The sequence below is a fragment of the Microtus pennsylvanicus genome, chromosome 11 (assembly GCF_037038515.1).
Source record: "Microtus pennsylvanicus isolate mMicPen1 chromosome 11, mMicPen1.hap1, whole genome shotgun sequence".
Taxonomy (NCBI): Eukaryota; Metazoa; Chordata; class Mammalia; order Rodentia; family Cricetidae; genus Microtus; species Microtus pennsylvanicus.
The window spans coordinates 43,028,035-43,055,120 of record NC_134589.1 but is presented as its reverse complement, the minus strand read 5'-3'; the positions used below and the strand labels follow the sequence as shown (position 1 = coordinate 43,055,120).

Below are 27,086 nucleotides of genomic sequence, written 5' to 3'. Positions count from 1 at the left end.
GCCCACTCCAAACGGCCTGGCAGGGGTGAGCGACCTCTGCTTCCAGGCCCTGAGCGCGCCGGGAAAATGACCCGGACTCTATTGAAAACATCTTTAATGAACTTTGGAGTTCCCGCTCCCAGGCGCTTCCAGCCCAGAGTTTCAATAAATACAGTGCAAATAGGTCTGGAGGTCTAGCTGGAAGACAGAGGGCGGGCGCTGTCACCTTACATAAAGCCATCCAGGCGCCCTTAGGCCATACTACACACGCGCGTCCCCGCACAGCATACGAAAACACGAGCATCTTCCTTTGTACCCCAGAGAAACAGCAAACACGATCTTTGCAGACACAGGAATACACGATTGCACATGCGCCGGCCGACTCTCCAACACTGGCCCCGGACTTGGCGTTTGGAGCGCCCTCTCCTGGCTGTCAGGAGTGGCACCAGTGGGCTTTCCCCAGCAGAACTAGGTGGTATCCTAGTCTAAAGGCCTGGTTCGGTGGAATTGGGCAGGCTGGGAAAGCAGTGGCTTGTGTTGGAGTTGGCCCAGGATGGGAATTTGTCCAGGTTGAAGATGGGGAAACTCCAGCTGTTGATGGACAGTGTGATAGTCAGCACCCCGATGATGTTGAGCAGAAATCCGGCCCGGGCCTAGAGTGAGGCAAGCCAATGTGAATCAGAAACACACTCCTCAGCTCTCGGGGGTGCTTAGGACCCCTCTCATCAGCAAAGCCCTTGGGAAGTCCTGCCTTCGGTCTAAACTGCAGTATTGCGCAATGTCTTTGTCGTTTATTTGACTGCCTATCCTAACAGGGAAGGTGGGGGTTCCTTATAAGCTTCTGGGGCTCCGAGCCTTGTTTTCTCTTAGGCCATTTCGTTAAGTGGGGATGCCCCCACCCCTGGAACTTCCGAATGTCCCCTCCCTTTATTTGCGACCTGGGACTGTAGAGTATAAAGAGGCCAGAGTTTCTGCCGTCCCCCAGCCCCAGGGCCAGCTCTTCTCTGGGAACCTCAGTGTCCCTCAGCTGCGTTATGGTGCCTTGAGAGGGAGAGACAGGGCAGGTGGCGGGCTGAGGCCTTCCCATCTCCTAGCCACTCACCATATCGGACACTTTGAGGCCTCCGAAGGAGAAGGCAATGGCGTTGGGAGGAGTGGCCACAGGGAGCATGAACGCCAAGGAGGAAGCCAGGGTGCAGGGGAGCATGACATAGAGGGGATGAAGGCAGATGGCCTGCGCCTGGAGGATAACAGTGGGCACAGTTGGTCCTGGCCCCGGCTCCGTGGGGAGGCCGCCCCGCCCCTCCCCCCTCTGGTCATGAACCCGATTCCTGGGCAGAGTGCTCTGGGTGACCTGGAGAGGGCCCCTTGACCTCTTGGAGGAGATGAATGTGCTGCCCTGCCCTGTGGGGTGTAGTGAGGGGAGGGGCCCATAAAACCGATCTCAAAGGGGCTCAGGAGGTGTCATCAAAGGCTGTGGGAACACGCCTAAGGAGGAAGGGGCTGGGGACGCTCCAGGGAGCAATTTTACCCCCATCACTTCTGGAATGACCAGAACAGGGATTGGGTGGGGAGGTGGGTGAGGCCTCCAGTCAGCCCCACTGGGATACTCAAAGAGTGATGTCACTTGGGACAGGTGACTCAGGGGCCAGACGGCCTTGGGACCTAGAAGTTCAACATCTGGAGCTGGGGGAAGCCTGGGAGGTGGTTCTCTCCGTGCAGAAGAGGAGGTTTGGACCAGCCGCCTGAGTAGCTGCGGGGTAGAGAACAGGCAGGAGGGCTGCCTGGAAGAGGGTGCCGTGTCAGCTCACCATGGAGGCCAGGATGGGCAGGAAGAGCGTAGTGGTAGCCACGTTACTGGTGCACTCGGTGAAGATGGCAACCAATAGGCAGAGGATGAAGGCCGTGGCTGCTGGTGGTATGTGTTCCAGCGGAGTCAGCTTTTCTCCCAACCATGCAGACAAACCTGATTGCTGATGGCAGAAGGAGGCAACAGATAGGAGACAGAAAAGCTCCCGGGTCCCCAGCTGGAACTCTGGGAGGCCCTGGCCCTGCCCACACCTCCATGGCCTTCAAGTCAAACAACTCTGAAGGAAGTTGGTGCCCAGTTAGGACCAAGGGGGGCTCCCTGTTGCTCCTTGGGACCAGTGGGATGAGGGGGGAAGGTTCCAGTGGGAAACCTGCAATTTGTGAGTGTGAGTACCTTGCTTTCCTGGCTCTCTTGAAGCTCCTGGATCATCTGAGTCCTCCCCCCCCCCACAACACACACACACAAGCATTAGGGCTGAAGGGATCTTGATTTTGGTGGTGGTGATGGAGCTTGAAGAGGCTGGAAGAGGCTACTTGGAAAATGGGCAGTTCCCAGGGTCTGTCCCCGTCCACTGTCATGCCAGGCTGTGGGACCTGATGCTATGCCCTGCGCTGAGTTCCTGTCTCCTTCACATCAAGCAAAGTGTCTGTCACAGTCTGTGGATATACTAACCACAGACCCAGGAATCTGCTACATCAGCCAGGACCCAGGTCTAGGGCTGCAGCATCCCGAATCTTTCTGCTCTTTTGGATGGAAGGTCAAGAAAAAGACGCTCTGGTCCCTGGAAGACTGTTATCTGTCGCCCCCTGGAGGCTTCATCTGGTATGGCACCAAGCCGATACTAGCTTTGTGGGTGCTCAGGCCTATCGCATTGGCTTCAAGAATAAGTGGCTGTGTGCGGGTGGGGCGCATCGCTGAGAGAGGCCTACTTTCCTTTGGGCTTCAAGAACCCATCTGGGGAGAGGTACCTAAGGCTGGTGAGGGACTATCCCAGGGTTTCCCTCAAACAGGCTCTCACCTCACTGCCTTTGGCCAGGGCAAAGCCCCCACCCAGCAAGATCAGGATATTCCAAGGCATCTTATCGTTCATTGTCTTCCAGGTGAGGATGGCAGGAGGAGCCTTCAGCTTCCCTGGTTTGTCTGCTCCCCAAGCAGACAAGGATGGTCACCAAAAGTCAATAGGCCTTCCCTCCCCTCCACTTGAGGCCTTCCTGAGTGGGTTCCTATTAAGTGGGTTCCTAGTAAGCTAGGTAGAAGGGAGTCCCTCAGTCTCCATCCCTGTAGTATCCCACCTCTGTCCCTGAGTCCCTGTGTCCTTGGCAGGTCACTCCAACCCCTCTAAGCTTTGCTAGCTCCTGATGGCTGTGGTAGAAGGCAGTAGGCTATACACCTGCAGGCGGGGCCCTCTGGAGACCCTTCCCAGTCCCAGGCCAGGTGCTTACTTGGGTCCTGGGTCAGTCCTGGGAACTTGGAGGGGATGAAGAACATAATCAGGCCGATGAAGATGGCCACTGTTCCATCTGATGCTAAGCTGTGGAAAGGGCAGGAGGGAAAGGCTGAGAAAGGGACAGAGAAGGGACCCCACCATCAACATGCCTGGTGACATCCTGTCCCTGCCTCAACTCCCTTCCCTCCCTTTGCCTTCCTTTTCTTCCTTTCTAGTTCAGAGTCCCCGGCAGTCTTCCCTCTGCCCTCTGGCAGGTCTCACCTTTGGCCATTTTCATTGGCAAAAAGCGTGTCACCCCAGCCTGGGAAGAAGCCTGGCTCTCTGGTGAACCAGAGTACCACCAGGAAAATAAAGAGGACGGTGACAGTCTTTTCTGCAAAATTCATGGGGCCAAGCAGCGTGTGCTGGTTCTTGATGACCTGGAAGGCTGCCTTCTTTTGTTCTTCTTCCCCTTCCCCAAAGCCAAAGTTCTTCCGGAAGCTGCAGGCAGAGGCAGGGGCAGAGTGTGAACGGTCTGTTCCAGGCATGGGGCAAAACCCTTAGGTCCTGGCTTCACAGCTAGAAGAGAGTCCAAGACCCAGAGGGGCATCTTGGCATAGTCCCCCCCTTCCCCTCAGACAGCGTCTCATATAACACAGACTGATCTTGAATTCTAGGCATACGTTATCGTGCCCAGATTATGTGGGATTGGGAACCAAACCCAGGTTTCATGCATGTTAGGTAAACTCTCTTCTGTCTTACATTTCTAACCCTTTGTTTCATTTTTAGTTCAAGTTGGTCTCCATCTCCTGATCCTCCTGCCTCAGCCTTCTGAGTGCTGGGGTTATGGGTGTGTACCACCAGACCTGGCTTGGGATTGTGGTTTTTCTTCAACAAGAAAGCTGTATCTTCTTTGTCTTCCCCGTTGTCACCCTTCCTGTGAAGGGTTTCTTGTGCTGAGCCTTTGGCGGCCAGAGTGAGAGGGATGAGTGGCCCAGACTCCAAGTGTCCTTTCGGTCCTGATTCTGAGCTCCCCTTTCTGTTAACAGTCCGGGAACTTCTCCCTTCCCTTCCGCCAACCCCAGCTGTCTCTGTCAGCCTCAGCAATACCTTCATAGTCCTTAGCCATTCAGAAGGCTTTGCCTCCCCTTCTGCTGTCTCTTTACCTTGTGCTGGCATTTCGCTTTACACTTGGGTAAATCTTATCATCTGCTGGTCTGTGAGTTTCTCAGGGCAAAGACCATGTCTCACACATCTCTGGCTCCTCCAGTATCCAACACTATGCTGACTTCATCAACTACCGCCTTGCCTCTCACCAGCTCCCAGCCTTAAGCCAGCCTCCTTGCAGCTGCCCAAGTGATTTGTTCAAAGTACAGCTTAACAACTTGTTGTGGTTCCTCTCTGCCTGGAAGGAATGGATGAATAATGGCTCACACCCCAGTAATACTCAGATCACCACTCTGGTCCGTGTGCTCGTTGACATCACTAACTGATTGCAGACTTGAGTTCAGCTGAGTCTTAGCAGGGTCTCTGACTATTTTACTTCACTTTGGGTTTTTAAGACAGGATATCATGTAACCCAGGCTGGCCTTTAACTCATGATCCTCCTGCCTCAGCTCCCCAGGTACTAAGATGACAGGTATATACCACCATGCCCGGCTACCCAATACTTCTCAACATAGGTCTCTAAACTGGAATGAGGAGTAACTCAGGGTTGCATGAAGATAAAATCTACCTCCTCATCTTAGCCTCAAGGACAAGGTCCCAACTCTATGTGGCACACAAAGTCCTCTGTGATTGTTCTCTGACAGCCTCATGACAGCCCTTGGGAAGCAGTGTTTTCAGACACTCCCAGGGCTTTCTGGCTTCTGTGCTTCTTGCCTCTCCTGCTTGAATACCTTTCCCCACTTCTAACCCTGGCTAACTATCAGTCCTGCAGGAATCAACTGAGATTTCATGTCCAGGAACTTTCTGGAATGCCCACTCCCTGTGCTCTTCTCTCTTGTGTCCCCCACCATATCATCACTCATCAGATGGAGAATGGCAAGGATAGAGACTTTGCCTAAGGTGCAAGAGTCCTAGTGTTCAGGACATGGGCAGGCAAACAGAAGGACCACCTCAAATGCTCCTCTAACTGACTGTGCTCCAATTGGAATCCCCAAGTGCTCATCCAAGGACCATGAAGCATTATGGGAAGGTGCATGACTGGCGGGGATGGGTGGGGGTACCAGGAGATGTGGTTTTCAGGGCTGGAGAGATGGTTACTGACTAAGCAAGATGCTTGCCACATAAGCATCAAGATCTGAGTTCTGGCCCCAGCACTCGTACATAAAAGATGGAGCTAGGGATGCAGAGACCAAAGGCTCCCTGGAGCTCATTGGTTAGCCATGGTAACCTGGATGAGTTCTGGGTTCACTGGGAGACCCTGTCTCAAAAAATAAGGGGAAAAATGGTTGAGGAAGATAGCTAATGTCAAACTCTGGTCTTCATACACATTTATATAAACATGTGCACCTGCGCATAAATATGAACACACACACACACAAGACATGACTTTCAATCCCAGGATTCACCATTCCTCTGGACTCAGCTTACTCATTCCATCGCATGGGAGACCAGTCACTTAGAGGAGAAGAGGGCTTCTCATGGTATGGTCTCCCACCTTGTTTGGATGAATCAGAGGCTCCTGGGGTACAGATAGGAAGCTGGGTTTCTCTTACCTATGGCACCACTTACTTGAAACCCAGGAAGAGGACCTGCAGCCATATCCAAGCCAACGTCAGCAAGATGATCATGGTGGGGAAGGCAAAACCAAACCAGGAAGCAAAGTTTATCACGTTGCCATTTTGGGGGAAGAGCCTGATGAAGGAGACATGGGCTATTGTGTGACATTGTCCCTGAAACTGCCTGGTCCCATTTTCACCACAGCAAGAGTGCAAATCCCCATTCATCATGTCCCCCTCTCCCCTGGCACTCACGAGTTCATCTGGCCTTGGAGCACCAGGTTGGGGGTAGTGCCTGTCAAGGTGGCGATGCCCCCGATGCTGGCCGAGTAGCAAATGCACAGACTCAGGCCCTTGTGGAAGCGGCTATGCTCCTGAGTCTTCTGTGTGCTGGGCTCTGAAGAGGCCGAGACAGCCTGTCCATTATCTGCCAACAAGGAAAGAAGGCTCATGGGGACAGGTGCAAGATGAGTTGCAGGAATCTTGGCTGGGTTCTGGGGCCACAGCTGGACTTGAGTTTCCAGGGGGACAGAGACTGTGCCCAGGCTTCAGCATTCTCTGGAGCTTTGGGCTGGGATGTTCTCAGACACAGTCCGGTTCAACTTCTCTCGGGAAACAGTCACAGAGAAGCGAGAAGGGTTGCCTAGACCAAGAAGGAGGGATGAAGCCTGGAGCACTTCTTGTTCCCCAGACTACAGCTCACTTCTCACCAAACTCTTTTTTTAAAAAATATTTTTATTTATTTGTTATGTATACAATATTCTTTCCGCGTGTATGCCTGCAGGCCAGAAGAGGGCATCAGATCTCATTACAGATGGTTGTGAGCCACCATGTGGTTGCTGGGAATCGAACTCAGGACCTTTGGAAGAGCAGGCAATGCTCTTACCCTCTGAGCCATCTCTCCAGCTCCCTCTCACCAAACTCTTGAATTGCTATGATGTACTAGCCCAGGCCGCTTAGCTTTGTGCTCAGTGTTTATTATTGTTGTTGTTGCTGTTTTGATGGAGCCCAGGGCCTTGCACATGCCAGGCGAGCACCCTCGTTTCAGCTACATACATATCTCACGGATGTTGGCATTTAATTTTTTTTTTTTTTTCTAGACAGGGTTTCTCTGTGGTTTTTTGGAGCCTGTCCTGGAACTAGCTCTTGTAGACCAGGCTGGTCTCGAACTCACAGAGATCCGCCTGCCTCTGCCTCCCAAGTGCTGGGATTAAAGGCGTGCACCACCACCGCCCAGCATGGCATTTAATATTTTTGAGACATTATTATTTTTACATACAAACACATACATGCACACATGCCACAGTGCACATATGGAAGTCAGAGGACACCTTGCAGGAGTCAGTTTTCTCTTTCTATTATGTGGGTCCTGGGGATCAAACTCATGTCTTTAGGCTTGGTGGCAGGCACCTTCACCTCCTGGGTTATCTCAGCAGTCTCCACTGGCATTTTACATCCAGGAAAACCTCAGGAAGACCTGGTCAGGTCAGTCACTCGCCTGTCTCTTTTCCCATGGGCCTTTCAGAATGGAAGCCATGTCTGGGGGGCAGGATCTGCTTCAGATCTGGGGGCAGGGACTGCTTTAAGTCTAGGGACGGAGTCTGCTTCAGGTCTCTTACCGAGTTTGGTCGCCTCCTTCTGGGGACTTGCTTCTTGGAGCTCAAAGGCAGGGTTATCACTGCCTTGCTCCACGTCCTTTTGTGAGCCCTGAAGTTGCTCCAGGACCGCATGCCCAATGGGCACCATCATGGCTGTGGTGGCTGTGTTGCTAATCCACATGGAGAGGAAGGCTGTGACCAACATGAAGCCCAGAAGCAACCTACAGGCAAACAGACAGACACTCCGCCATTCCGGCTTCCTTCCAGACATGGGATGCCCGTATGTGTCTCCACCCTGGATCCCACACAGACTCACAGGGCAGGCCGCACTCCGATGAGGAGAAGTACTCGGAGGGCGATGCGCTTATGCAGTTTCCAGTGTTCCACAGACACGGCCACCATCATCCCCCCGATGAACAATACGTTGGTGTCATTGAGGTACTCTACACCGACCTGGGGAGTGGAGATGGACCTGAGACTCTGGTGTCTCCTCCTGATACTTTTGGGGACCGGTCATGACGTCCTCACAAACTGGGATTCCTCTGGGACCTCAGAACCAAATGCAAATGGCCTTTGGGCAATCAGCTCTTCTACAGGAGCCAGGCTCCTGCCAAACTCACTGCTTTTCTTCTCTCTGAGAGACTAAGAGACTGTAGCCTGAACAGCTGTGCTTCAAGCAGAGCACGGAAGGTAACCAACTCCCCGGCTCTTAAGAGTATGTGCCGTCTCTACCAGTATCATCACCATCACCCGAGACTTGTTACAAACAAAACGCTTAGCCAGGCCTGGTAGCTCTGCTGAACCCCAGGAGCAAGAAGCGTGTGACTGGGCTAGCCTGGGCTGAACAGCAAGACCCAGTGTTAGAATGAAGGGGGAAGAGGAATAAGAGAAGGAAAAAGATGGGGAGGAGGAAGAGAAAAAGAAGAGAAAGAAGGGGTGGTGGAGAAGGGGAAGAGAAGAAAAAATGAGGTTGAGATGAAATCCTCTTTTTAGCTCCATCGGAGTCAGGTCAGAGGGAGTCCCGTCTATCTGTTCTGCTTCTCAGTGCTGGTGGTTCTGGTGCGGTTCAAACCGAAGAAGCCATTACATTAGAAGTATAGGGTCAGGGGCTGGAGAGATGGCTCAGCAGTTAAGAGCACTTGCTGCTCTTCCAGAGGACCTGGGTTCGGTTCTCAGTGCCCACATGGCAGCTCACAACCATCTTTAACCCCAGTTCCAGGGGACCCAATGCCCTCTTCTGATCTCCGAGGGTACCAGGCACAAATGTGACGCATATACATACATCCACACAGACTTAATACACACATCTAGCACATACACCTTTAAAAAGTATATGCAGCCAGTCCTCTCTTTGGCCTTTGTTTGTGGGGTCTGCATTCATAGATGAGGTAACCCCTGTTTGGAAAATACTCAGGCAAAAACTGCATCTGTGCCAAAGGTGTGCATGCTTGCCTCTACATGATTGTCTTTAAATTTTGTTTTACATTTACGTGTGTGTGTGTGTGTGTGTGTGTGTGTGTGTGTGTGTGTGTGTATGTTCCATGGCTAGAGTGTGGAGGTCTGAAGACAACTTGTAGAAGTCGGTCCCTTCTCCCACTAAGTGGATCACGGCGTGAAGCTAGGCAGCAAGTGCCTTTATCTGCTGAGCCACCTCCTCAGCCCTATGTTCTAAACAATACATTATGGCAACCATGTACTCATATCGGGTATCACAAGGAAGGTGTGTGAGTCTCTATGGAAACACTACATATCTTAAGTAAGAGAATTGAGCATCCGGGGACATCCAAAGGGTGTCTTGTATAAAAATCCTCACTTTGGCTCTGTGGATATGGAGACAGGTGACAGTTTATCTTTCTGTTTGTTTTTGACAGGGTCTACCTAGGTAGTCCAGGTTGGTCTTGAACTTAAAATCCTCATGGTCGACCTCTCAGTACCCGACTTGCAGCCATGTTCCTCAGCTGGCTTTCATCACCCCCCTCCAGTTGCAGGCCTTGCACGTCTCCAGCAGAACTCATTCCTCCTGTTGTGAATGAACTCGCACAACAGCCATGCATGCTTCTAGGACACTCGCTGCCTCCTAGCTGGCTGTCTTCTTCCACAACTCTGTGAAGTGGTGTCCCTGGTTCCAAGGCTCTAGGTAAGATCCCCCCATCCCTGTAGCCTTTCCTCCTGTGGACAGGGGTGCTTACCTCAGAGGCATCCATGATACCCATCAGGGGGAAGAGGACGATGGGGAACAGGCCAGTGACAGCCAGGGGCAGGGACTCGGTACACCACATCAGCGCCATGAGGATGATGGTGTAAGCGCAGTAGGCTTCCTGTGGGCAGGAGGAGAGAAGCAGAAGAGGGCTTAGAAGGTATAGCACCTTCCCTTCTGCCCTCAGGAGAAACCAGGTCATTTGTGCCAGCATGAGGAGAGCCTGAGAATATTTGATTCCCAAATTCAAGGTTCCCATCTCAAAATGAAATAAACAAAGAAGAAAGAGCTAGAAACATGGCTCATTTGGTAGCATGTTCTAGCATGTATACTGCATTGTGTATAATCCAAAGCACCACCTAGCCTGTAAGCCTCATCATTTAGCGAGCCGTTCAGGAGTTCAAACTTATCCTTGGCGACGTGGCAAGGTTAGGGACAGTCTGGACTAGACATGAGACACTATCTCAGGTTTAGGTTCATTCATTTTTGTTGTTGTTGTTGTTGTTGTATTTGTTTTTAAATAAAGTCTCACTGTGTAGCACTGGCTAGCTCCAGGCTCACTATGTAGACCAAGCTTGTCTTAAGCTCACAGAGATCCACCTGCTTCTGCTTCCTAAGAGCTGGGATTAAAGGTGTATACCACCAATGAGACCCCATCCCAAACAAAACAAATCAGTGTCCTCCTCTTGTCTTTGACCTTGGGGCTGGGCATTATAAGAGGCCTCACTTAGTTCAAGAAGACTCCAGGGGAGTCAGCGAGAGGAGAGGGTGGAAAGCATGGCCCAGGACCTTGATCTTCTTCAACTCTTGTTTGTTTCTTTACTAAGTGATTCTTGGTGGGAGTCAAACTTGTGCATGCTAGGCAAGCCTTCTGCCTCTGAGCTCCACCCCAGGACGGCTTGGTGACATCTGGATCTGTGAAGCCCTAGTTTTGAAGCTAATCTTGTCCAAGGGAAGGGATCTCCAGAAGTTTTGGGAGGTTGAACATCTGCCTCCTGCTGGGTTGCTCAGCACAGAAACCAAGGCGCGGTTCATTTTTTCAGACAAGGTGAGAGTGTCTCCCATCTTTGCATTATGCAAAGAATTTGGGGTCACTCCGAGGCATAGATTTTGGGTACCAGAAATCCCCCTTTCCTTCTTTAGGGCCACAGATCCCGATCTTAAGAATAGGTTAGACGGAGGCCAGACATGGGCCCAAGACATCAGGGGTCCAGTCTCCTTGTCAGAGCCTCTCCCAGGGCCAAAGAATGATTAGCCAGAGGGAGACACTGGCCCAGACTGTTGGCTGAGGAAAGAACAGGGCGGGGGATGGAGTGAGGGGGATAGGGAGGGTTGGTGGTGGGGCGAGGGGGTGTTTATAAGCTATGGGCTGGGACTCTCCTCCCTTATCCATCCAATTGTTTGCCTTCTTTTACCACTAGGCTCACCCTCAGCACCTGCAGCCTTGCAGCCTTAGTACTCTGATGCTGGGGAGAGTTTCTCTCTCGGGGAGTGAGGAGGAGAGGCCTGGGGGAAGAGGAAGCTGTTATTGAGCAACTTTTAGGACTTCTGTTAAAAACATAAGCACCATTAAGGTGGGTGTGGTGGTCTCACTTTATGGAGGTGTCTGGAGATCAAGTGGCTTGCTCAAGGTCTCAGGACAGCTGAGGAGTGGCTGAGTTAGGAAAGGCATTAGAACAGGCACTCGGCTTGAGTGGCAGGATTGCATAAGGCCGAGGGTTCCAGAGAGCACACCCTCAGAAACACATAGGAAGGTGCTCTTGGAGCTGCACCGGGTGCCACGCTCTTGGCTGTCTCTGGGCAAGCTCTCGTTTGTTTAGCGATGCCAGAAATTGATTGAACACACTCAACCTCTACCCCTTCTAGCATTGAACCTGAACTCATTAGCTCAGGGGTAGGGCCCCCATGACCCTTGACCAGAGATCCACCTCTTTCCTCGACCAGCTGGTTTCTGCTGATGCCAGTTTTTCCTTGTTCCTCTGTACTTGCCTTGGTTGGACAGACAACTGCTTACCCACCACCCCTCAGACTAAGGACAGGCCATCCCCTCTGTACCCTCGTGCTGTCTGACCAGAGACAGAAGGAGGTTAGGGGTCAACACTGCTGATTCCAGAAAAACTGCCCTGCTGAGCATCCCAAGCCGTCTCCCTGCCAAGTCCCATGACCAGTGGGTTTGAAATGCTTTTCAGTAACATTCAGCTGTTCCTTGAGGTCCCAAATGCTCTCCCCAGTTCACAGATGAAAAGAGAAAGACACGGTCGGGTGGTAGTGCTTAATCCCAGCACCTGGGAGGCAGAGGTAGGCAGATCTCTGAGTTCTAGGCCAACCTGGTCTTCAGAGTGAGTCCCCAGACAGTCAGGGCTACACAGGGACCCTGGCTCAAAAACCAAAACCAAAACAAATGCAAAAAACAAAACAAAACAAAAAACTGCCAAAGCTTGTTCTTCCTGGATTATGGGTTCTCAGCTTGGACGTGGAATCCTGAGGACCCATGAACTTTGATGGAAGAACTATGCTCTCTCTTTGGGAGCATCTTGTGAAGACTATGAGCATAGCCGACAAAGTCAGCAGAGATTGTCCTGTCTCACACATGGCTCCACTGTGAGTCTTCTACACCGTAATGTTCAAACTGATAAGCATTCACTAGGAACCATACCTTGCTACACCTTACCATGAAGTGACTTACCTTACCATGAACACCTTACCATACATTTCCAGACATCACCATACTTTACCAAACTGTGCCCCATCTTACCATCTCTTACCATGCATTACCACATCTCACCATATTTTGCCACGCCTTACCATACTTTACCATGTTTTAAGATGCCTTACCATATTTTACCAACCCTGTACCATCCATTACCACATCTTACTATACCTTACTGTATCTTACCATATTTTGTCACGCTATACCATACTATCCCATACCTTACCACACCTTGTCATTCTTTGCCACACCTTACCATACTTTGCCACACCTTACCATACTTTGCCACATCTTATCATACTTACCATGCCTTACCACGCCTTACCACGCCTTCCCATACTAACACACCTTTCCACAGCCTTCCATATCTTGCTATACCTTGTTCTCAATGTATGACCACTCTGTCTTTAACTTTGAATTCAGTGTTCAATAAATAAAAAGAGGCGTTCAACACTTCATTATAAAGTAGGCTTTGTGCCAGCGTGGCGGTGCTTGTGCCAGCGTGGCGGTGCCTAGTATTGGCATGGTAGGCAGAAGGGTCAGATTTCAAGGCCATACTCAGGGCTATATGAGACCTTTACTCAAAGAAAAAGAAAAAAAAAGAAAGAAAAAGGAAAAAAAAGAAAAAGAAACAAAAACAGCCAGAAAGATGGCCCAGTGTGCAGAGAAACTTGCTGTCAAGTCCGATAACCTGAGTTCAAAACTTAGAATTCACATGGTGGAAAGAGAGCCAATTCTCAAGCTGTTCTCTGACCTCCACATACATGTACAGCACATATGTGTGCATACACACAATATATAAACAGAGACATATGTATAAAATAATTCAAAATCCAAAAACAAGCCGGGCGGTGGTGGCGCACGCCTTTAATCCCAGCACTCGGGAGGCAGAGGCAGGTGGATCTCTGTGAGTTCGAGACCAGCCTGGTCTACAAGAGCTAGTTCCAGGACAGGCTCCAAAACCACAGAGAAACCCTGTCTCGAAAAACCAAAAAAAACAAAACAAAACAAAACAAAAAAAAATCCAAAAACAAAAATGTAGGTTTGTGCTGGATGAGTTTGCCCACGTAGACAAGTGAAGCATTCTGAGGATGTCTGAGCGGGCAAGGCAGTTGTCTGCTTTAGCTTAGAAGTATCTGAACTTAAAACAGGTTCATGGCCAGGTGGTGGTGGCGCACACCTTTAATCCCAGCACTCAGGAGGCAGAGGCAGGCAGATCTCTGTGAGTTTGAGGCCAGCCTGGTCTACAGAATGAGTCCAGGACAGCTCGGGCTACAGAGAAATTCTGTTTCAAAACAAAACAACACCAACAAAATAAAAACAGGCTTATGAAGCTGAGGCTTATCTGTATGGTTTTCACGTTTCATGTGCAAGCCTTAAGGATCTCAGGGATTCTCCTGTCTCCAGCACCACACAGTTGGGATCACAGGGCACCAGATCTCATTATAGATGGCTGTGAGCCACCATGTGGTTGCTAGGAATTGAACTCACGACCTCTGGAAGAACAGGCAGTGCTCTTAACCTCTGAGCCACCTCTCCAGCCCCTGCACTTGTTTTTAAACTCAGGCACTGGGGATCTGTGACTCGTTTTTCCCAGAAATCCCTTTACACACTGAGATGTCTCCCCAGCTCCTTGTCATCATTATTTTGGGGGACTTTGTTACAGATATTTTGCTTCTGAGACAGAGTCTCACTAAGTCATCCATGTTAGCCTCAAATTCTGGGACTCAAGTGACTTCAGCTTCCCAAGTAGCTGGGACTATAGGCATGCGCCACCAGGCCTGGCTCTGTCACAGATATTGGATTGTAGCTATCAGACACTGGACGCTTGCCCACATCAGTTCCAGCAGCTACCTCCCAATCTAGTCAGCATGCTGTTTACACTGTCACTGTTTGGCAATGCAGTAGTTTCTACACCGTATTTTCCTCTAAGGCACCAACAATGGAATGTGTATTTTAAAACCGCAACAGGGCTGGGCGGTGGTGGCGCACGCCTTTAATCCCAGCACTCGGGAGGCAGAGGCAGGCGGATCTCTGGGAGTTTGAGGCCAGCCTGGTCTACAAGAGCTAGTTCCAGGACTGGCACCAAAGCTACAGAGAAACCCTGTCTCGAAAAAACAAAAAACAAACAAAAACAAAAAAAAAAAACCCGCAACAGGGTTTTCCTGGAAATCAGGATTCCTAACTGCTTTCCTTTGCAAGTAATATTCTGGGAAAAATAGAAGTGACGCACTTGTTGTAGGTGGGACGGTCCAGCTTGGAGCTGGTGTGCTGCCAGTGTTCTGCAAGGCTCTGTGGTTAGATGCCACCCTTTGGGCACTGCTAGAGGCATTGGTGGGCCTTTTTGCTCTGTCCCACAATATGTCTGATTCCAGGTCGGCATCCCCAGCTCTAGGAATGGGGAATCCAGGGATTCCAAGCCACACTGGGGACTGGCAGCCCTGACACGAAGCTCCAGTGGCTTACATCTGGCCTCTGGCAGCCCCCTAGCACCATAGGACCACTATGTGGTACACAGATCCCAGGAGCATAGTTTCCCATTTGGAGAGAAGGCAGAGACTGCGCCAGGGGTGTCCTGGGTCCAGGGCTCAGTAAACAGCAGAGAGTTTTTTTTTTTTTTTTTTTTGGTTTTTCGAGACAGGGTTTCTCTGTGGCTTTGGAGCCTGTCTGGAACTAGCTCTTGTAGACCAGGCTAGGCTGGTCTCGAACTCACAGAGATCCGCCTGCCTCTGCCTCCCAAGTGCTGGGATTAAAGGCGTGCGCCACCACCGCCCGGCCAGCAGAGAGTTTTGTACTGAGCCTTTCTGCCTTCTGCTTCCTAGACCCAGGAGGGGAGCTGTTTCCAGTTTTGGGTCCTCTCTGTAACACTAAAGCAGTTCATTCTTGTTGTAGTAACTATTTTTTGTTGTTTAGGGGTCTCAGAGCTGAGGGGTATGCTCTACCACCGAGTCCCACAGCTGGGTCTGGGTGCCTTACTCACAACACTCTGATCTTGCCTACTCTGCTCCACTTCAGCAGGCATTGGTCTCCCTCGATTTCCTCGAGCACTCCGTCCTCGGTCTGGCCACAGAGATCTTTGCAGAGGTCCCTCTCTTTAGACTTCCTTTTCCTCCCCATTTTGCCTCGTTGACTTCAGTTCATTCCTAGATCTTAGTTGGGTATTCCTTTTTCAGGGGATCCCCTCCCCATCTTTTTTTTTTTTTAGAGTGAGGCTCACTCTATGGGTCATGGATGGGATCTCTTGGTCTCTGCCTCCCAGGTGCTGGGATGACATGTGTGTGCCGCCTTGCTTGGCAGCATTTAGCTTTATGAAATAAATGGGTATTAATTTTTGTCACTGGACCATAAACTGTCCAAGCCTGTTTCTGCCGAAAGGGTGAGCCAATGCCCAGCATTAAAAGGCAATGATAACAGGTGGTGGTACACACCTTTAATCCCAGAACTCAAGAGGCAGAGGCAGGGGGATCTTTGTGAATTTGAGGCCAGCCTGGTCTACAGAGCGAGTTCCAGGACAGATAGGGCTGTTGCACAGAACCCTGTCTCGGGGGGGCGGGGGGGAGGCGTGATATATATACCCAGCTTGGTCTTCAGGGAGTCTGTGTGGGCTGGCCTGCAGAGTCAGCAGGGGACAGGAAGACTAGCTCCTTAGAGGATCCTCCAGGTATAGGTTGGAGGCTTCTTTCACAGTGAAAAAAAAGTCTATTCAGCAAACCTAAGAACCCAGACCCAGATTTATTGCTGTACGTCTTTGAACAAGTCACTTAACCTCTCTTGGAGCTTTTTTTTTTTTTTTTTTTTTTTTTGATTTTTCGAGACAGGGTTTCTCTGTGGCTTTGGTTCCTGTCCTGGAACTAGCTCTGTAGACCAGGCTGGCCTCGAACTCACAGAGATCCGCCTGCCTCTGCCTCCCGAGTGCTGGGATTAAAGGCGTGCGCCACCACCGCCCGGCCGAGCTTTTTTTTTTTTAACCCTAAAAAACACTACGAAGCGTTTCCAGCCATACATGCATAGGAAGTGAAGAGACAGTTTTTCTGGTGGGGATAGGATAGGGAGGAAATGGGGAGCAGGTAGGGAGGGGTGGAGGTGGGGTGCACCTAGGACACAGAGGGCAGGGTTCACTGGAGAGTAGCTTTGAACTTTTAGAGAACCAGGTGACTATATGAGGTACGCATGGAAATGAGGGTGCCAGAGAAACCAGGGCAGACTCTGGACCCTGGGGAATAGAAAAGGCAGGGAAGGGAAAGGCTGTGGATGATATGGCCTTTACCCATCACAGACACAGCGCATGCAGCACATGGCTCTGAGGCAGGAGCAAACGCCCACAGTCTCAAATGTGTCCCTGCTTGTGCCTGCTGGGGATTGAAGGTTAACTTGGGGTGGGGATGGTTGGCTTACAGCGGGGCATTTCCATTGTCCCTGGACTCTAGTACATGGAGGCTACTGTAGGGTGCAGGGACATTCCCAGGGCCTGGAGGAAGCTGGGGCACTTAGGCTGTAACCTGACAGGCACTGCTGCAAAGGACAGACCGGGAGAGTGAGAGTCCCAAGGGGAAATGACCTTTCCTGAGCCCCCTACTGCTAGACTGGAGAAGACATCCAGGGGTTGAGGTAGGCCTAAGTCAGGTTCCTGAAGATGTACGTACTTAAAAAGAATTCTGTCTGCCTTGAGAGAGATCAAGAACTTTATCTAGAGACAGGACCATGGAAATGGGAGGCTGAAACAGGGACAGAAGATGGCAGCCTGGTCTTTTAATTACCTGATTGTACAAAGGCCGGGAAAACTTTGGCAGCAGAGACTTTGCTTAGCACGAGAGGTTCTGGGCTCCGACTCAGCCCAAGAGGGAAAAGAATAATGAAGGAAAGGAGAAGGGAAAGGAGGAAGGCCGCACGGGTGCTATGGTGGGCATGTGAGAGCCCACCATTTGTATACACATGAGGGACCTTGGAGGGCTTCTTACCCTGGGAGGGAACCAGGACCCCTTCACACCTGAAGGAGCCTTGCATTTCCTCAGACTAAGATTTTAAAATGTACAAAGTAAAACAACACAGAACTTTGAAGAAAATGAGCTACACTGAAATGAAGAGAGAACTCGGGTGTTTGTGTGTGTGTGTGTATGTGTGTGTGTATGTGTATGTGTGTGTGCATGTGCGTGTGTGTATGTGTGTGTGTGTGCATGTGTGTGTGTATGTGTGTGTGTGTGCATGTGTGTGTGTGTGTGTGTGTGTGTGTGTGTGATCCTTCCCAGGAATAACAGGCATATGTTAATTGCCCAATACCTTTGATGACCGAATCGATGAATATCACAAAGGGGACAATGGCCAGTTCAGCTATGAGAATTTGTCTCCAAGTCTCTGAAGCACCTGGCTCAGAGCCCTATCCTTACATCCAGCTTCTTTAACTCTCAGCAGGAGTGTGTCCTTTTCCTCTCTCCCATTTCCACCTCCAGGCTAGCCAGAAACAGCCAAGTATCACCTCATCAAGCAATGGCCCTGTGTGACTCTCTTCTAGGCCTTCCCCAGCAGCCTCCATGAGGGGCACCGGAAGCCACCATCCCCACAAAAGCCTCCCATGCCCCTGCCTGCCTTTGAGGCTCTGCCAAGCACAGTGATGGCGACTACAGCCTTATTCTCGTTTGGGTGAGTGCCATTTACTTGGTTCCTCTTGGCTTCTTCACTCTACCTTCTGGGAACTAGAAAAAGTCAGCACCCATCTTCTCTATCCAACCCTTACACTTCCAAAACAAAGCTCTTTCAGAAAGAAGGGTCTGTTGTTCCAAGTGTAAGCATCCTTGGCAGGCGTGAACATCCTTGGCCAGGTGCAGGTCTGGGAAAGGTCATGTGCACTTATATTTTTCTTGATGTTTTTGAGACAGGGTCTCAGTATATAGCCCTAGCTGTCCAGGAACTTGATCAGTAGACTAGGCTGGCCTCGAACTCACAGAGATCGTCCTACCTCCGTCTCCCGAGTGCTGGGATTAAAGGTGTGCACCACCACCGCCTGGCTGTACCACCACACCTGGGTACATGCACAATTTTGATTGCAGAGCAGAAGAAAGTCTGATACCAAATCATTTCCTGAATACACTGGTAGGGACAGGCAACGAGAGGCTGATGGCTTTCTCAGCTCCAGGCTTAGCAGAGGCTCCTGGGATTCTAAGGATTCTATCAGCCTTACCTTGCCATTGAGACGATGGTAGGGTAGATACTGAGCTGAGTAGCAAGTGGCCACTACTACGGGAACTGAAGGTAATTCTGTAATTCTTGATCGGCCACATTCCAACTCTTCACAGCCACAGAGTTTTAGCCAATCACTTGAAAAATCTTAAAGACACCCCACCTCTCTCTTTCCCTTTCTCCTTGTCTAGGTCTCACTGTATTGCTCAAGATGGCCTTGAACTCCTAGGCTCAAAAACTGCCTCCTTCTACCAAGTAGCTGGGGCTTCCAGCACATCAGATTGAAACAGTGGGCTCACAATGTCACAGGCTTTTTGTTTTGGTTTATTTTGTTTTTGTTTTTTGAGACATGGCTTCCCTGTATAGCTTTGGAGCCTATCCTGTAACTCGCTCTGTAGATCAGGCTGATCTTGAACTCACAGACATCCTCCTGCTTCTGCCTTCTGAGTAGGCATGTGCCACCACCACAACCAGTTGCCACAGGGTTTCAACAAAGCTTTGAAGACAACTCCTGACATCACGGTTTGTGCCTGGAGCCAGGTTTGCTGTGTCTGAGTGGACTCAGTCAAGTTGAGTGAACTGGCAATCCCACAGCCCTCAGCGAATATGGTCCTCACGGAAGCCCAGGGCCACCACCCGCACTAGAATCAGGCTTTACCATTGAAGACTCTACCTTCCTTCCCACAATGTTCCTAGGGGCACTGATGAGCCAGGTCAAGTTTTAGTTATCAGGGGGTAAAGTCTATATCAGAATACTTTCTGTCTTTACTTCAGGGACCTCCTGGCTTTGGGGAGGGGGGTGACTCCTCTTTTAAATCTTCTAGGCAAAACTTATCTCCATCCATCCCAGGTGCCACTCTCTGCCGCTCCTAGGGACCACAGCTCACCACTTGGGGTTGTGTGACAAGACACGCCTCCCTGCTTCATAGACAGGAGGGTCTGAGGCCCTGGTGGAGGCACAGCTCATCTGAGCAGCTATGAGAAAGTGGGCCATCCACACAGGGCCCAAGGCCTTCTGTGCCTCCAGGAGGCAGGGGCAGACAGGAAGTTCGTGGAGTTTCCCGAGCCCTGGAGCTGGCTGTAGCATCTCCTCCTAACCTTGGTGTTCAGATCTGTGGATAAGTGATAGCATATACTCCACACATGCTCTCAAGTGCCCTCGGTTATCTACCTGGCTCCAAAAGTCGTGATCTATTCTCTGCATCCTGCTTCCTCAGAGCGTGATAGAGGGTCTAAATTCCTTGCACAGATATCCTCTGCCATTGGGCCTCGGCTTGTCCTGAGGATGCTTATCACCAGTTCTAAAGTGCACAGAACTGTGCATCCTGTGCCCGCGATTAAAGACGCTGCTCTCTTCTGTTCTTAGCAGAGACATGTTTGTCTCAGTCGATCTCTGACCAACATGGCGCCATTACTATTTTTTGTAGATTGTCCTTTTGGGTTCCAAGAGGCTTTTGCATTTTTGGCTGACATTTATAGACGTGACTATTCTATTTATTCCTTATTGCCTGAAGAACAAAGTCCCCACTTCTTCCCCAGCCTCACAGGCCTGCCATAGGCTGCCTTCTCCCCTCCTTTCTGAAATTGACCATCCCAACATTGTAATGGAGCAGGCCCCCAGCTCAACACTGTTGTTTGCCCAAGTCAGCTTGCCAAGCTCACCCCTGCATTGGCCCTTTGCACCTGCTACAGGTTCTGCCTGGACAATTCTTCACCCAGAGCTGGGTTGATCTGGCTCTTACTGCCACTCTGGTCTTAGGGTAACTGTCCACTCCCTGGGGGGCCCTACTTGAGCCCTGTACTGAGGGCAGCTCCTCCCCAGGCCATATATGGCGATACCTGCCATACTGCTTTCACAGCTTGGGCAGGGAGTACATTTGCGTGTGTGTGTCCCATGTCACCTCATAGGAAAGACGGCTCCTCCACACCCTCTTTCCAGAACATGAATGGTGCCTGCCACTCGCAGAACTGCATACGAGGTTTACACATAAGGGAAGAGAAGAGTGGGGAGGAGGTCTCTGGACAGGGGTGCTTCTGCCTGTCAGCTGTCAAAGGCAACAGCAGTTCAAGAGGCTGATGGTCGTTCTTTTCACTTAATGGCTCTTGCTGGTCCCATGCTCCCCCATTCCTGCCCTCAGGGGGCCTCCAGCAGCTGTGGCTTCACCTGCCCCTTTGTGGCTTCTCAGCCCTCTTGGACTCCTTAGGAGAAGTCATTGCCTACTCTGAGCTCACCGGCTCCCTGGCGCCATCCGTGTGGCACAAACACGTGTCTCCTACTTTGGACCCTGACAAGGTTGGGAGCAAAATATGTGTATTTTTGTCCAGTTACCCCTGGGAAAAAGAGAGGCTGTCCCTCACATTGGTGACAGAATGAATGTGGAACTCTTGGCTGGGTGGCCATGAATGAGACAGGCCTGAGAGGAGCTGTAATGGGAGCCTCTTTGCCTCTCCAGAGAGCTTCAGGCAGAGACCCCAAGACCAGATGACTGCCCCTACCTTTTCTTTTCTTACAGATGACATTGAAAACAAATTACCTCATCCCTCTGGACCTCAGTTTACATGGCTGTGGAATGGAGACAGCAGCAGTAACACCACAGCTGAGCAGAGGCCTCCGTGGGAAACAAGTGAGCTAAGGCTTTGAGGTGCTTGGCCCGATGCCGAGTGCATAAAACACATCCAATAAATGTTAGCTATTTTATTACAGAGGGCTGAACTTCGGTGGGGGCTCTCCTTCCCGTGCTAGGGGCCAGAGCTAGGAGGCTCAGTTTTACGTTTGGGGGCTAATTACAGAGAGCAGACTTAATAGGAATTCAGGAAATGTTCCTCCTTTGCCCATATTCCTTCATTAACTCACCCAACATCTCTGATACACCCAGCCATGGGAGTCTGCAGAGAGTATGTCAAAGTCCTTGCTTCAAAAAATAGGAAGAAAGTAAACAAATATACACTTTTTTTTGAGACAGAACCTCGTCTATCCCAGGCTAGCTTCAAACTCACTGTGTAGCTAAGGACGTCTCTGAACTTCTGATTCTCCTGCCTCCACGTCCCAGCTGCTGTGATTACAGAAGTGTGCCACCATGCTTAGTGTCTTCAGTGCTGGGGTCTAAACCCAGGGTTTCATGTATGTTAGGCAAGCACTCTCTATCCACGGAGCCGTAACCCCAGCCCTGGACACACTCTTTTAAACAGGGACTTTTCTGCAAATAGAAGGCCAGAGAGACTAGTGGGACAGAGGGCTTCTGAGATACAAGTAAGAGGAACAGGAGGAGAACAAATCTGGGAGGAGAAGAGCCCAGACAGGAGCAGAGAGAAGCCGCCAGGAGCAGAGAGAAGCCGCCGGGAGCAGAGGTGGGATGGTGGGAATGGAGTCTGAGCGGGAGGCTTGCCGGTGTGGAGTCTCGGGGCCTCTGGCTTCTTTAGTTCAAATTGATTTCTAACTGTACTGGGAAGGCTGTATGGGGTTGGCAGGAGGTCTTGGGGATTCCCTGACAGTAGGGTGGAAAGTGATGGCAGGAAGGCAGGGCCAGGTGAGACAAGACAAGGTAGAGAGACTGCCCAGGTGGGGACCCTGTCTTCCAGCATATAGATGTCCCTAACTTCTGACAGTTCCTGGTTTTAGGAAGGTGGAGAGGTGACGAACTGATCTTTCCCCAGGCTGGAGAGTTGTGGTAAGATCATCTGAGGTGATAAGGGGTGTTGGTAGCAAGCCACAGCTCCAGGGCAGAGTAAGGAAAAGGAACAAACCATGCCTTGCCTCGCTACATTGCAAGGCTGTGATTAGTGGGTGGGTGTTAGTGGGTACACTCAGTGTGTTTTCCATTTGTAAAAGTCTTGACTTAGAATGAGTTTACTGGCCTTTAATCCAATCATAAACCGGAAATATGTGTAGCGTGTGGAGGGGACAGTGAGCACACAGGTCCTGCTGTTGGTTGTGTGAGCAGCTGGAGGAAGCTGAACCAACCAGAACGACCTAAGTCAAGGCTAGCATCAAAAGGCGGTAGCTTAAAACATGTCTCAGCAAGACTGTGGAAAGAGCTTTCTGGAGATGGCGGTCTGAGCTTCACGCTGGTTGGGGAAAAGCAAAGGTTTCATATAGAGAAATATTGTGGGCCACGTGACCAAATTAGCTGGCTCATGTAGCTGTAGAGGTTTGCAGTCGGATCCCAGACTGAGGATTTGTGGGCATCGAGACACTTGGGGGTGGCGGGTGGGGTTCTTGTTTTGTTTTTGAGGCAAGTTTTCACAACTCAGCCCAGGCTGGTGCTGAGCTCATGATCCTGCTACTTCAACCTTCCGAATGCTGAGATTAGAGGTGGGCGCTACCACACCCGGCTAGAGGATGCTTTTCGGATCATAAGACAACATACAATTACCTGGCCAGAAGTTGGGAGGGGTGTGGGGGCACAGGAGGGTTGCTGGGAAACCTGCAGAGTCTGATGGAGAAGGAGTCTGGGAATGGCATGGGAGGGAGGGGAGGCCAAACTAGGTGTCACCAAAGTCAAGTGAAGACAACACAGCAAAGAGGATGTGACCAGCTGGGACAAATCCTGCTGCGGGGTTGAGGAAGGTGAGCACGGGCCTTGGGTTGGGACCCTGGAAGCTGATGGGAATTTAGATAGACGAGTCCGAGGTGGTGAGAGAAAGAATATGGGTGTGTGTGCATACAGGCACATTCTGAAGCTTGCTCTTGGGGGCGGGCATCTCAGAGAAGGAATGAATGTGAGCTGAAGGAAGCTTGTTTGTTTGACATGAGACGCATAATAGCTTGTTTATATACTGATGGGCGCAGCCAAGCAGGGAAGACGAAATTGATCATATTTAGGGTTAGAATTCCTGTGTGGGGTGGGAACCCAAGGTCCAGAGGTCGGCCTGGCCTCTTAGGATAGTTGGTTGAGTCAGGAGAGGGTAAGCAAAGGCTGTGTGCCAGAGGCAAGTAGCAGGACCACGTACAATGGAACGAAGGCCGGGGTTCCTAATACAGTTCCTTCCCACCAAGAGGCACAGCTTCCCGTACCAACTCAGGATTTCCCTACCCTGGGGCAAAACAGGGAATCTTTCTGCACTGTGTGTGCTTCTCCCAGGATGGTGGCGGTGGTGTCACACAGGTTCCAGCCTGTCTGAAATCTCTCTGATAGATTCCCGGCATAGAGACGCCACCGGTTTGGTCCCGAGAAGGTCATCTCAAAAATCAGTCAGGCTTTATTCCTAAGCAGGTGTTAGGGGCCATATTCTGGGCCTCCTCTCTCAGAGATAACATAACCAAAGGCCTTTCTTGATTTCCCTATCTGTAGCAACAGGTAGTGGCTCATTGGGCAGTCCTGGGGGCGTGGGATGGTCCAGGGCCAAGATTCAGTATCAGCTTTAGGGACGGGGCCACACCTCCAGCTCTGTCTCTTTCAAGCCATACCATTTGCACAAGTAGCTAGACTGCAAAGTTAAGGTATGAGACCCTCTTGGAGGCTTCATTCCCAAAGCTCCAGGATAATTTTGCTAAAATTTAGGGATTTCTTGTTAGTTTTGGTATTGCTAGGGGTCAAACCCTGGGGTCTTGCATGTGGCAGGCAAGAAAGAGCCTTGCTACTGAACTATATTCCCAGGCTCCCAGACTAATCTGAGATTTGTTATTTAATGTTCATTTTCTTATAGAGGAACCCAAGAGGGCGTGTGACCCAAACTCCACAGAACAGAGTTCTACCCTCACTTTCCCCCCTTTTGTAGAAGGGACAGGAGGACCTGCCTCATAGGATGGGGAACAGGGCTCCTAGGTGCACACAGTATAGGCAGGAGACAGATGAATAAGAGCAGGGTTATGCATGACTTTCTGAAGTAGGGAAGAAGGCAGGAGCCGTGTGCACCAGCCGTGTCACAGAAAGGGCTCTTCCTCAGTGGCCCACTTGGCGACTACAGGTCAGCACTTGTTCTGTTTCTGCCTGGGATGGTACAACTGCCTGAGGCCAGCTTTCTCCTGCCTTCCCTCTCAGAAACTAGCTATGCATTTGCCTCTTCTGTCCCTGGTTGGCACTAAGTTCAGGGCGGAGTGGACACACAGCCGTCATCTCACAGAGAAACTCATCTGCCTGTTCCTACATTTCTTTTATGCAACTTCTTCTGTCCCGCAAACCGCAGGCTCCAATGTACCTGAGCACTTTGCACAGGGATTGGGTGCTGAATGAAACCACCCTTGGCTCCCAGGGAGACAGGAAGTGGTGGCTTCACTTTCAGGGGAGGGGAAGTGAAGAGGAAATGGAAGATGCCCCCTTTTGGCCCCAGTGATCTCTCCCTTGCCACCCCTAGAGTTACCTATGCTGAGGGAGACCCATAATCCTTACCTTAGTTCGGACAATGATTGGCAGAGGCAACAGGAAAATGGGCAGACATATCGCAATCAAGTAGGAACGATAGGCCCATAGGACCTGCCAGCAGGTGGCCATGGTGAGGACTAGCCAGCGGGGCTGAGGCTGCCAGAGCAGCCGCCTGCAGGAGCCACGAAACTGAAGGACCAAGGAGACTGTGCACAGCAGGTGACTCGGAGCAGCTTATATAAAGCCAGCTGAGTGTTAACCATTGACCCACCCTGGCAATCAGAGTGTTTTTGGAATCTGGAGGTGGGAGTAAGGAGGAGGGACCGCAGGAGGAGTAACAACCAGGAAGACTTAGTGGGGCCAGGGAGGGCCAAGACGAGAAAGAAAAGCTTCAGGTTACTGAAGGAAAGCCCGGACTTCACTCCTGCTGGGCACAGAAGCTGCTGGGGCACTGGGCTGGTAGAGCCCTCAGTCAGGGCTGTACAGGGCAGGAGCCAAGCGCTCCTTCCAGCCCAGCCCACCTCTAGCCTTTGAATCCCCCAAGCCAAGTTCTCAGCTGAGCAGTTGACACATGACCCTTGGAGCTGGGTGTTGCCCCTACCCTGCCTACCCAGGCATCCCGTCCTCAGGAGTTTCAAAGCCTAAGATCAGGACTGAGAGGCCTGGGGCATCTGGCTAGCCAGCAAGCAAGCATGCCCCCTCCTCCTAGGAGTCTGTCTTCATCCCCTTTGCAGGAGACTGTCCCGCTGACTTATCCTAGCCATGAGCCGCTTCCTCATTCTGCAGAAATCTTTCCTTGTGTATGTTGAGCATTGATGTGTGATAGATAGACAGTAAAGATTAGTTTCTTTCAGAATCTTCCTGGTCCCCGTCCCCTGACTGCTAGGGGAAAACAGCAAATATTGCTTCGTGTTCTATTTACACATTTAGCCATTCTACACATCAGCCAGTTACTCAGCAAAGCCTTTGGCACCAGTCGTGGGCACCGTTTGCTGCTAAGGATACAACGATTAAAACGCTACACACGAGGGCATGATGTCCCCAGCGTTAGTTCAGGCTGGCCGATGAACTGTTTCAGCAGCTTCAAAACCACTGGGTGTTCCTGTTCTGTTTTACAAGTGGGGATACTAGGCCTGAAGACACAGAGCCAGGCAGATTTCAAATGTGTTCAGTGAGTGCCCCAGGGGAGGTGCCAACCCACCGTGGGTGCTTGGGGAAAGAGTGAGCGCTGGAGACACCCCAACAAGGATGTCTGGAAGAGGACTGTGTGGGTCCAGGCTCTAGAGTGGAGTCACAGGACAGGAGGAGGTGGGACATAGGACACAGCACGGAAGGGCAAAGTGGGACTTAGAGGGTGGGGAGAAGGCCAGTGGGTGTGCTGGGGGTCGGGCGGGGTACATACTGTGGTGTGCTGGGGGTCGGGCGGGGTACATACTGTGGTGTGCTGGGGGTCGGGCGGGGTACATACTGTGGTGTGCTGGGGGTCGGGCGGGGTACATACCGTGGTGTGCTGGGGGTCGGGCGGGGTACATACCGTGGTGTGCTGGGGGTCGGGCGGGGTACATACCGTGGTGTGCTGGGGTCGGGCGGGGTACATACCGTGGTGTGCTGGGGGTCGGGCGGGGTACATACCGTGGTGTGCTGGGGGTCGGGCGGGGTACATACCGTGGTGTGCTGGGGGTCGGGCGGGGTACATACCGTGGTGTGCTGGGGGTCGGGCGGGGTACATACCGTGGTGTGCTGGGGGTCGGGCGGGGTACATACCGTGGTGTGCTGGGGGTCGGGCGGGGTACATACCGTGGTGTGCTGGGGGTCGGGCGGGGTACATACCGTGGTGTGCTGGGGGTCGGGCGGGGTACATACCGTGGTGTGCTGGGGGTCGGGTGGGGTACATACTGTGGTGTGCTGGGGATCGGGTGGGGTACATACCGTGGTGTGCTGGGGGTTGGGCGGGGTACATACCGTGGTGTGCTGGGGGTTGGGTGGGGTACATACCGTGGTGTGCTGGGGGTCAGGCGGGGTACATACTGTGGTGTGCTGGGGGTCATGAGGGGTACATACTGTGGTGTGCTGGGGGTCAGGTGAGGTACTTACTGTGGTGTTGGGAATCTAGTTGGAAACGCTGTCTCTCAGGTGCCCTTATCCCTCCTGGCCCCATACTGCACAC

General features: G+C 51.4%; 1 protein-coding gene and 1 long non-coding RNA gene across 2 annotated transcripts; one reads left to right on the top strand and one right to left on the bottom strand.

Annotated features, from left to right (window-relative positions):
• Positions 1-88: 88 nt before the first annotated feature.
• Slc13a2 (solute carrier family 13 member 2) lies at positions 89-25,161 on the bottom strand. Its single transcript, XM_075942314.1, has 12 exons — positions 24,947-25,161; positions 9,726-9,854; positions 7,853-7,989; positions 7,558-7,757; positions 6,194-6,365; positions 5,952-6,074; positions 3,498-3,716; positions 3,232-3,320; positions 2,808-2,929; positions 1,791-1,952; positions 1,082-1,219; positions 89-632 (listed from the first exon to the last, which is right to left on the bottom strand). The coding sequence occupies exons 1-12, from the start codon at positions 25,046-25,048 to the stop codon at positions 465-467; spliced, it is 1,761 nt and encodes a 586-aa protein (XP_075798429.1). The 5' UTR covers positions 25,049-25,161; the 3' UTR covers positions 89-464.
• LOC142859740 (uncharacterized) lies at positions 16,943-21,212 on the top strand. The gene is made up of 3 exons (XR_012912240.1): positions 16,943-17,051; positions 17,953-18,080; positions 21,131-21,212. It is a non-coding gene; the product is annotated as an uncharacterized LOC142859740 (long non-coding RNA).
• Positions 25,162-27,086: the final 1,925 nt, after the last annotated feature.

Excerpts from the sequence above, each read along its gene's own strand:
- Slc13a2 (XM_075942314.1), bottom strand. The coding sequence starts at position 25,048 with ATGGCCACCTGCTGGCAGGTCCTATGGGCCTATCGTTCCTACTTGATT. Across the intron at positions 9,855-24,946 it reads CAATCATTGTCCGAACTAAG|GAAGCCTACTGCGCTTACAC; the intron begins GTAAGGATTATG and ends TCCTGCCCACAG. Across the intron at positions 7,990-9,725 it reads GTATCATGGATGCCTCTGAG|GTCGGTGTAGAGTACCTCAA; the intron begins GTAAGCACCCCT and ends TCCACTCCCCAG.